General features: G+C 34.4%; 1 protein-coding gene across 1 annotated transcript; it reads right to left on the bottom strand.

The window, feature by feature from the left end:
- Positions 1 to 2,314: 2,314 nt before the first annotated feature.
- PIG-L (phosphatidylinositol glycan anchor biosynthesis class L) lies at positions 2,315 to 11,101 on the bottom strand. Its single transcript, XM_068767217.1, has 4 exons — positions 10,654 to 11,101; positions 9,547 to 9,837; positions 7,943 to 8,036; positions 2,315 to 7,239 (listed from the first exon to the last, which is right to left on the bottom strand). The coding sequence occupies exons 1-4, from the start codon at positions 10,967 to 10,969 to the stop codon at positions 7,065 to 7,067; spliced, it is 876 nt and encodes a 291-aa protein (XP_068623318.1). The 5' UTR covers positions 10,970 to 11,101; the 3' UTR covers positions 2,315 to 7,064.
- Between the last annotated feature and the right edge of the window lie 234 nt (positions 11,102 to 11,335).

The raw sequence follows: 11,335 nt of genomic DNA, 5'->3' as shown, positions 1-11,335 counted from the left end.
ATAAATAATTCCCTTTAATCTCTCAAATCGATTGTACATTATTGAAGCAATCGGCCAACGAGCAATGGCATGGGCCATGCTCGGGATTTCTCTGTGAGATTGCATAAGGAATGAGGAAATCCGTAGGAGAATGAGAGTGACTGACCGAGTCGTTGAAGTAACTTGTTAATGTCTTTGGAAAATGTTGGGTGCAAGCCGTCCTCAACCTATTGGAAATCTATTGTGAGGCCAAGATCCAGCTGTCTACACACACGGCTGAAATGTTGATCTTAACCATTTTAGCTGCCTATGCTTGGTTTGGTTTCGGTTGAACTTGATGCTGTTAGCCCGGGGGTTTTCACAGCTTCATTGGAATTGAGTTCACGGAGCGGAAGGGTCCGTGAACTTAAAAATAAAAGTTGCTGGACAGGGGAATTCCAGTTGTACGATGATGTTCGTACGCAGTAAACCGCTCTACCCGAGTAGAGCTGAGTAGTGTTGCTTGGGACGGCAGCGTGGACCACAGGCGAGCCTAGGATGGATCCGGGTCCTACCTCAGTTGGCCCACGCTGTTTGCGGTCAGAGAGCGGGCGGCCGCCTGGGACCGGGTGTTTTGGTGTAGTAAGTAGTATTTTGTACTATTGTGTGTAACGCGATGTCCTGTCGCTGGTGCTGTGTGGTTAACGCATGCAGTGTTGCGAGTGTCTGCAGCGGGTGTGGTGTGGTGCGTGATTTGTGGGAAACTTGTGATTGGCGTGAGGAGTACGTCTTTGGGACCTCTCTTGGCCTTTGCTGAGGTACGGGGAAAGTAGCAAGAAGCACTCGCTATGAGAGGGTTTTGGTGAGAAGAGGCCGACTCAAAATAAATCTCTGAGCAAGCCTTAAAGAATTCTTGGACCGTTAGGAGTTTAAGGTCGCTATGAAGATTTACATTGCGCTGATACTACTTCGCGGTTTTTGAGCCTTTGTAGTAATTTGAGAGCGATTGGAGCGGCATGCGCGAATACAACGCTTGTGTAAGAAAAGACTGCTCTTAGGCAAGTTTTATACAAATGCAGTTTATGTCTGAGGGGGAGCTTATTTGGAGAACAGATTAGGGGATAAAGCCAGTTGAACACGTGACTGGCTTTAGTCCTCACCTGGCGTATATGTTGGCGGAAGAGTAGTTTGGAGTCCAAGATGACACCGAGGTATTTGATCAAGACTTTCCATGGGATGGGACGGTCGAAGAGAGAGAGAGGGTGCCCCGATCCGTGCGACAACTTGTGTGCACTCGGGAGGTTTTGTGTTTTCTTGTGAATATTATCACCTGGCTTTTTCAGGATTGACGTCGAACTTCCATTTTCTCAACCACTCGCCCAGGCGGGTGGCAGCAGATTGGAGGTGGCGTGAGATAAGGGACTGAACTCTACCTGTGGTTTAGAGAGCGGTGTCGTCTGCGAAAAGTGCAAGTTGGACATTGCTGTCTTTGGGGATGTCGTTTGTAACTAGCGAGAAGAGTAGCAGTGAAAGGCAGGATCCCTGAGGGTCTCTTGCGCGGACGGGGCGGGACGTGGAGAGCACGTCCTCCGCTCGATAGCAGAAAGTGCGGTTCGTCAAGAAGGCTCGTATGATCTTAACGAGTCTGCGTGGAACGTTTAGTTCGTACAGCTTATGTAATAAGCCGTTGTGCCACACTTTGTCGAAGGCTTTTGTGATATCGAACAGGATGGCACCTTTGTCTCTGGGCCTGCGAGGTGCGAAGCCGGTGAAGATAGATTCAATGAATCTATGTGCTTGGTTGACGCACGAATGGTGGTTATGAAATCCGAACTGTTAGAGAGAACAGAAGGCGACTATTACTGTATGTACAAAATTTCAATCCTGTGACCCCCCATGGTCCGCAAAACACTCAAATTTTCGGTAGCATACAAAATCGATGTCAAAACATTTGTTAAACCCAAGACTTGCTTTTTATAACATTGTTTATAGTTCAGTCATTTCTGTGTGCAATGATGCTGCATATGCTTTTACAATAGGATCCCAAATAATATTGATAAAATCTCCAATGGATTTAAAAATTGTACACTGTAAATGACTTCATAGTAGATAGCACACTTAGGGAATAATGTATTCGCCTCCAAGTTGTTAATGTTCATTAGTGTTTAGCTTGTAGCGGAAATTAAAAATGTTTTCCCTTATGCATAATATATCTTAACAATGTCTTTTCATATTATATAATCAAGTAATTTTTAGGGAGATATTTAAGTAAATAAATGCCAACGACCTTTCAGTAAAAAACTTTATTTTCAAAATAAATAAAATCATGAAATTTCACAATACGTAATTAGCACATTTAAAGACTAGAACCTTTTCACCACAGAATAGGCTATTTTACAAGAGAGATTTCAGTAACATGTTTTTCAATTTTCATACAAAAATATGTTTGGATCTTATTAATAAATTTTATATAAATTCGACGGACAGAGACAAACGACAGATGATAGTGTAATGTTAATTCCATGGCATTCATTATAGGTTTTACGAAATCCACATATCTCAATTATTGCGATGTAACATTTTTCTCTAGTTTGGATGTTTTTTTTGTGTGAGTGTTTTCGTGAAAGGGACGGAAATGTGTTATTGGAACCAGGAAAGCCCGTTCTATTTAATTTGAACATTGGTAGCTCAGTTGAGGAAACCCATGTTCCACTGAAGGCTAACATGCGTGTATGTAACGAGGAAGAGGAAGGGCCAACTTGTCCGATCAAGCTCACGCCTTAATAAAGAATTACATATATTTCCGTGCTCAAAATATATTCGAACTTATATTTAGTACCAACTATATAGTAGGAAAATATCTAGATGTAAGGTTTGTAAACAAGATCAATCAACATAGGAAGACGTCACGGTATATCCGCGACGAGCATCATATAGATCCTAGGCGTGGTCTTTTACGAGGCCTCATAAGTTTGAAGGTCAACCAGAGAGCAATAGGGAGAATGACTACGCTCGGAGCTTCGCTGCGGGGTGGAACCAGAAATGAAAAGGTCCGTAGAAGAATCATGACCGCCGACGTATGTTTCCGAGTGGCGACCAAGAACTCCACTATGTAAACTGATGACATAGTCAAGATTACTGGATGCGGGCAATGCAAGACCGGTCATGGCTATCTTTGCGGTAGTCCTAAGCTTTGCTAAAAGAAAATTAGACTAACCAATGACGAGAGTTTTGCATTTTGAGCTATTGACTCTGTCCGGCGAAAACAATGACTATTTAATATATCATAAGTCCGACCAGAGCTGATTCACCGCGCGTTAGGTATGCAAGGTTACCTAACGTGGAGTTCAATAATGTATTCTACTTGTAAAATTCACCTCGGACGTTACCATTATTACTATAATACGAGGTCCCATAAATCAACGTCAAGCCGTAATCTACTAGCAGGCCGATAACAACTCAACCCAAAAAATGATTATTAATATTTGTACCAGGCATTTGTCAATTATAATAACTATGGAACTTATGGGTAAATTTTCAAATTTGTTTCAACTTTAGCTTTCGGCAATAGCCTGATTGAGAGAAAATATTACTTTTTATCAAACCATACAATCAATATTATAACAATGTACAATTTTATTAACTTTAAAATACGCAGAATGTATATTTTTAATCTATATCCTGAGATTAGCCGTCGGGCTAAATAAAAATGTATGTAACACTACGTACACTATCACTCAATTCATATCTGACGTTGATTTACGGGATACCCTGTATATACGAAAATAATACAAAACTCAACAATTGCACATATTTGTGAATGGCTAACACATTATGCATGACCCGGTGGCACCCGTTACAAACTAAATACTATTTGAACTGTACAAACCCATCCTATCCATGCAATACATACGCTAGGCTTATATACGTTCGTGTTACTTTTATAGAAAAAAAATAATTATCGTGTCAATAATTACAAAACTTTATATTTAACCTCTGTTGTTGTTAGAAATACATAATTAATTGTTACTGTTGACCATTATATTTAATTTTGATAGTGCAAAGTAGACCTTTAGAAAAAAAATTCAAGCCTGCTGTCACTAAACTTGAAATTGAAATATTAATCAATTAACTGTGGCGCCCTCGTTGGCGAGAGCGCACTGTTTTGCGACGACAAAATAGAGCCATGACGAGTATACTCGGCAATCACAGAGTAAGTTGGGCTGGTAAGATATTGGACCAAACAGATGCGTTTATTTTTATAAAATTGACACCTTTATTATTAATATATATTTATCTGGTTAACTTAAACATATATTACATACTTATTAGGCAAAAAACGCAAGAAAAATTAAATTCATTGCAAAAATTTAAATTTTTGTTGTGGCGAGGTATTCCGCAAAATAGGGCGTTACACATAATGGAACATTACAACTGACACACTACTAACTGGATTCTTTTCGGATTTTGCATTTATAACACGTACACCTTCGGGTAGGAGTTTTCGTCTTTGAAGTTGCGGGTATATGCTCCTGAACTTAATTCCCGAGGACTAGGCCTGGATGGGCGAGTTTGTGTACATTTTTGCCGTGCTATTCGATGTAATTGTGTCCTCAACAAGTTCCAGTAGTATGAGATTAATATTACCCAGATTTTGTAAAACTTTAAATATGTGGTAAAAATCTACAACATTATTAGAAAATCGTTATGTTATCAATTGCATAGATTTCATAAGTCAATGTCACCATGTAGCCACAAGTAACGGTTATTTATTTATTTACACTTTATTGTTCATGAATATAATAACTCGGAATATGAAAATAAATAAAATGAAATAGGCAAAACACGGAGTACTAAGAGCAGTGTCATCGCAAATAGCGATTCCTTCCAGACAACGAGTAAGTGACCACATTTTAAAGTTCCTCCACATAAGGTAACTGCAGACTGGATGCAATGAGCAAACCATACAAATCAATCGGCAAAACGCAGATACGCGCATTTTTCTAAATTTAATCGAGTGCATATGTCATGATAAATATAAAACTGTACAGATATAAAGAACCAAGACGTTGCAATGACAAATTTGACATCAAACTATATTTAAGATCATCTCATCAGCCGAAAGAATCCTGCAGCAAGGTAACCAGGTGTACCGACTAAATAGTCGCAGGAAGTGTGACGTGGGTGGCGCAAGATCAGTCGTCGGGGGGATCTTTGGGGGAAACCTATGTCTTGCAGTAGGCGTCTATTGGCTGACATTAATAGTAAATATTATTTAAAAAAAACGATTTACAAGTGGTTATTGGATTGTTGTCGGACACCAAGAATGTAATTAAATTCTTACAAATTAGTAAAACACTAACTTACAGTGTAAATAAAAACTGACGTTGATATTTTAATGCAAAGGGAAAAAAACCGAACATCATTTAAAAAAATGTATTGTTTTGTAACCAATGTCAAAGAGCGAAATTTCAATTTACAACCTAAGAAGCCATAACTAAGCTTGTTATGTATCCTATGGTGCTAGCGCTATTTTTATGAGCATAGGTGGATATCTCCTAGAGATTATATAACACCATATACTTACAGTACCCGGCGATAAATATTGTATATCGACCTTTGGAAAGAGACAATCGGCTTGGTACCTATTGTTAAAATGAGACATTGTAATAAAAATTGATATAATGGAGTTTATTATGTTCAGTTGCAATTTTCCTTAATGTGAACATGTGTTTTTTATTTTAGTCCTAAAGCCACCACTTATTAAAAAATATATTTATATTTTATACAAAGAATAAAAATAATTATCAAAAGAAGCAAATGATACTGCTATAACCGCTCCTAATAGATATCGGACTTTTGTATTTCGTGCGACGGAGATAACGCTCTACGAAGCCGAAATTAACCGATTGTCTCTTTCCAAAGGTCGACGAGCAATATTTATAGCCGGGTACTGTATTTTCTTGTATAAATTGATTTTAATGGCCACATTTTTCTAAGATTTAAGGGTTAGTTACGGAGAGCACTAGTGTCAAATATACTGGAATGCAAATGGGCGAATCATACTGATAACCTGCTCGTGTGACCATAATAGCAAACTGAACCCGTGTATATGTAGATTCTGGAAATAGTTTCTTTGAATAATGTATCTAATAGTAGCTCATAGAAGCCGCCTCCATAGTTTTAGTAAACAATAGGTACATATGCGAATGAACAGCAAACAACATATTTACACTACATAATGTTTTATGTTATTAATTAAATGAACGCTTTTTTAATTCCCACGCGGATAAAATTTCGTAAAATCCTTTTTAGCTGACTTCTCATCGAAAGGAATATTCCTTCCAAATTTCAGTCCCTAAGCTATGTGGGTCCAGAGACGTCGTCATTAGTCAGTACATAGGTGAGAATATATATATGCATACACATATATTAATAAATGTGTATGTAATATATAATTTGGACACTAGAAAATAATATATTTTTGTCCGCAATCCTAGAAGTTAAAAGTTTATGATAAAAATCATTTTATAATAAAAACAATAAGACAAAATTAACTTTTTGTAGATAATATTAATAAACGGTCTGTCAAGAATGTGCATACGTGAATGCAAGATTTATGTTATGCAATATTTTTTTTAAATGCCGGTTTTTTTAAATATTTTTCGCGGTATGTGTGGACTATATTAGCGGGGCAGTTATATAAACTATGCGGTATGAATACTATGTAGCGTCAGTTTGTTAAAACAGGAAAAGAGAATAGAAAGAGACGAAGCTATGGGCCAAAAATGCCAAACTGACAGCTACATTAGTTATTTAATAAACTTCGAATGTTTTCTTATTGTAAATATATATCACGACGTAAACAATATTTATTACCTATACTGTTAAGAAAATATAATGTTGGCATTAAATACACTATGTAATTTTGTTACAATAAAATTAATATTTTATTACATTCCATAGAAACAAATTTTAAATTAATAACTAATATAGTCATTCTAATTTGATATGTCAAATTAAACCTAATTAGAAAAACAGGAAACATGAAAATCAGTGTCATATTTAATTAAACATCAATATAATAAGTTATGTATGTGTATTTTTCAGTCGTCAACTTCAAGTTCTAGTTCTATATCAGCCAAGTTGATTTTTCTTAATGTATTTATAACCATATAACGGGAAAATATAACATATAAATACCGGAACCATACCATTTGTGACTTATGCTGCTTCATAGCTCTTACCACACGGCGACTTTCTGTCCATCGAAGAAAATATCTAAAAGGAATACATTAAATGATATATTTAAAAATATTAGGGGGATCGGAAAGTAATGTCGCTTTGTTAAGTTAAATTCACACAACTACATTTTTTTAAAGTTTTTATTTCTAATCAACAATATATTCACCTTCGTTATCAACAACCTTTTGCCATCTAGAATACAAATTTTCAATGACGGAGCGGTAAAAATCAATAGCTTTTTCTGTAAAATATGTCGACAGAAGCGACATTACTTTCCGGTCCCCCTAATATAAAGCAGCTAAAACATAAAAAATATCCCTACATGTATAAACAGTTTAATTCATCTAGTACGCCAAAAGCTTGTACAGATAGTGACTGTGTATCACGGAAGCTAATGAAACTTCGAGATCGACGGCCTTTTTTTAAATACTTTAGTAATTTATTAGAAAATTTTATTAGTGTAAGTAAATGTGGCAAGGGTACTCCATGTTGCCAAATTAATATTTTCAGATATTGCCTTTAAATGCATCGGATTATTCAATATGTTAATTTCTAAGAAATGCACATTATATACTGTTTAGCCTAGGCAAAAAAGACTGACAAACTTGTTCTGCTGATTTTTTTTTGACCTGGCTTATACTGCTGTTTAAATTGTCATTGCAGAATCTGTACAATTAATATTGATTGAAATCTCCAGTTATTACATAAAATTAGTAGTACTTCAATTATTAACACCAACCTTTTAGAAGATAATACAAAACTTAATGGCAAGTCTAGGAAACCCATGTACTTTCTCAATATATTTACAGAATCCAAAGTGTAAACCGTGCACCCTGAAACAAGCACAAGCTGTTATTAATGCCAAGTAGTTGTGGACAATTTCTTTGTCATATTATATCTTGGCAGCTTACACTGAGATACTTATTTGTCATATACCAGTCTGCTATAGCTTTTGAAATACTATCATATGTATACATATATATATATATATTTATACAATTATTTTATACAATTTATTACAATTCCCCATAGCATTACTACTGTAGCTGTTTCACTAGAAGCTACACATCTATCATCCTGCTTCCACAGTATCACTGTAATCCTGCTTGCCCGACCAATGACACAGATGTTCCTCAAGAACAGCTTAACCTAAACAACAGACTGACAATTGACACAGCACACAACTGTTGGAACCCTTTTAGATAATATACCTGGGGGTGTATAAATAGTCCTAAAATTTTGTAAATACAAGCATTCCATACATATAAAACATATTGTTTACTTTGCACATGTGTTAATTTCAGTTATGATAGAGAACATTTCCTATCCAAAACTAGCAAATCTTAATATTTTTTTCTCAGTGACTGAATGCCCATCTTCACTAAATTCGTAATAACAGATTTGCTGAACTGTATGTGGAAGACAGCTAAATCACTTTTTTCTACACTTGAGGAGGCATTGCTCTGACAGCTGTTGGCCTGGACCTTTTCATAGTAACTAAACTTGTGTGAAATATATCCAAACTGCAAAAAAAAATCTTTTCAAGCCTGTAGACTTTTTTTATGAGACAGTAGGAACATATAATTCTACCAATAACTAAAACAAATTCTGCAGAATTCACAGAAATAAACTCAATATTAAAAAGATTTCCACATTTGAGGAGTGACAGAACAGAACATGATAATTCCACTTAGTATAAAAAAAGTTAGCTATGGATATTCAATGCAATACTGTAAGATTACATTGACTGCTAGGCTGCTGAGATTATCTTTATACCTGTAGTGAATAGCCTCTTAAGTTGGAAATATGACAAAAATCATAAGACTACAAAATTTCATACCTGGTATGCAGTACTTTTTCAAGACGGTTTGATAAAAATCACGATATTTTTATGCAATCAGATCAGAATATGATAATTCCATTTTTATACAAGATTTGATGATTTGTGCATTTGGACCCATTTTTTTTTAAATTGCACTAAGGAAAAATAATTACAGACTTTTAATTATTAGTAAGTTGGACATCTTGGAATTAACATGGTTTGTTCTATCACTCCTTATTTATAATTGAAATTTAATTTTATTTAAATGTTGTAAGTAAAAAGTTAAAGTAAAGTGTTATAAATATTGATTAAGTCAAATGACAATAATAAACTACCAGAAAAATAAGAAAATTTAATAACTTAATAAAGGTCTGAAGATTTTGGATGATTTAGAACCAAATATATTTATCATATAGCAAAACAATCACTAGTTTATATATTTTTATGTAAGTGTAACCTAATTATAATCCATACTTTAGCTGTAGTTTTTGAACCTTTCTATATATTTGATGTTTACTTACTTTTGGGCATAAACTTCTCAACAAACATGTAGGCAATTGCATAAAATACAGCTGAGTGGTTGGGATGAGAAGAAACACCTCCTCTATCAAATGTGACTAGGGTATCAACTTCCAGTGCTTCCAAATGATGATGTACAAGTTTAGCTATAACTTGAACAGGCCATTGTACTTTAGGTGTATCTCTTAGTCTAGTGTCATCAATGAGACAAACATTGCCTTCAGGAACCCCCAGCACTCTGCAAGCACTCCATAGCTCTTCATGTCTAATATTTCCTTTACCCTCATAGTTACCTAAAATGATACACATTGCTTATAAGTACTTACATATTAAAGATAAGTAAAACATGAAAAAATTCAATTTCATCATTTCTTTCCAGATTAGATGAGATGAATGCTTATAGTTAATTTTGCTAAGAAATCATACAGCTGATTTCTCTAATTTAATTCTAAATTAACAATTAATAAAAATTTTCCATAACAGTCAACATATAAAAGCAATTAAATGTATATTCAATTTTGTCTTCTTAATGCTTTCTATATTAAGTCATTGGTTTAAGTTTACATACATTTGTACCTATACATAAAATTTATAAATTCTTCTAGAATATGTGTGTATATTATCTTGATGCTCAGAGGATGCAGAATAAAGGCATTAACATTTTTAAATAGAGATTTTTTAGAATACCATAAAATACTACACTTTTTTTAAAAAAGCTATCATTTAAGTGTCAATTTAATTTTTGAATAAATTGCTGGTATCATTTGTGATAAATATTTAACACGCTACACATTTACATTTTTCATGAATTTATCAGACCAGTAAAAAAATAATTTATAACATATTTATTACAGAAAATTTTAACGTCTTTCAAAACTATCAATGAATTTTAGTAATATCTTTTTTACAGCATATTAAGCACATGAGATACTAGTCCTAATAAAAGAATAATTTTTAAGAGACGAAGATATTTTCTTTACAATATTTTTACAGTACTGCACTTGTTCTCTGGAGAAAAGTAAAAGCATACGTCGATTAATATTTCGATCAAAGATAATTGAGATTGAATGGTTAAATAGTGAGCAAAATTTAGTTAATCTAGTACTGACCATTTGATAAGCATAAGAGATACACCTCAGCGCCTTGTTCGCATAATCTAAATATTGTAGGTCCAAAAAACATGCATTCATCATCCGGGTGCGCTATCACAATAAGAACTCGTTTCGCTCCAAGTGCTCCACGGATTCGTGTGGGCAATTTTCTGGCGTAACGACGATACACAATGCAACATACACACAAATACCCCGCAATCCATAAGCTTATGTATAAAATAAAATTTCTTAGATAAAGCAAAGTTTCAGCGATAAATTTTAAGTAAAAATGGTAAACGATTTCTAAGTTAAAGGACAAGTCATTAAATGACATTTCTGACTAGATAGTAGAAATATTTTTGTAATGCGGAAGGTCGACTATTTTGCTTCATCAGTCTAGCAATACCTTACTTGTATTTACAATTTACTAAATTAGTTTGTTACTTTCTTTACTATGCTATGTGAACATTTTGACAAAAAACGAGTAAACGTTTTGACAATAACAAAATTACAATCAATGTTGCCAATTACTAAGACCGAGTACGCAATTTCAAATGCAGGCAAAAATTACATAGTTTATTACATATAATCGTTTCATAAATCGTGAATCTGTACTGTAATTTGGATACAATTATATACAAATTATTAAAATATAAAAAATACCATGGCGTTTATAAAACTGCTTCATTTAAGAATTAAC

This window comes from Battus philenor, unplaced genomic scaffold (genome assembly GCF_028537555.1).
Source record: "Battus philenor isolate CCGP_79_NKW_IND1 unplaced genomic scaffold, ilBatPhil1.0.hap1 SCAF_23, whole genome shotgun sequence".
Lineage (NCBI taxonomy): Eukaryota > Metazoa > Arthropoda > Insecta > Lepidoptera > Papilionidae > Battus > Battus philenor.
This window is presented reverse-complemented; position numbering and strand designations above follow the sequence as displayed.

Coding starts and splice junctions, on each gene's coding strand:
- PIG-L (XM_068767217.1), bottom strand. CDS start 10,969: ATGTCATTTAATGACTTGTCCTTTAACTTAGAAATCGTTTACCATTTT. Junction 9,838..10,653: donor TCTCTTATGCTTATCAAATG/GTCAGTACTAGA, acceptor GTATCATTTTAG/GTAACTATGAGGGTAAAGGA. Junction 7,240..7,942: donor TTTGTATTATCTTCTAAAAG/GTTGGTGTTAAT, acceptor TATTCCTTTTAG/ATATTTTCTTCGATGGACAG.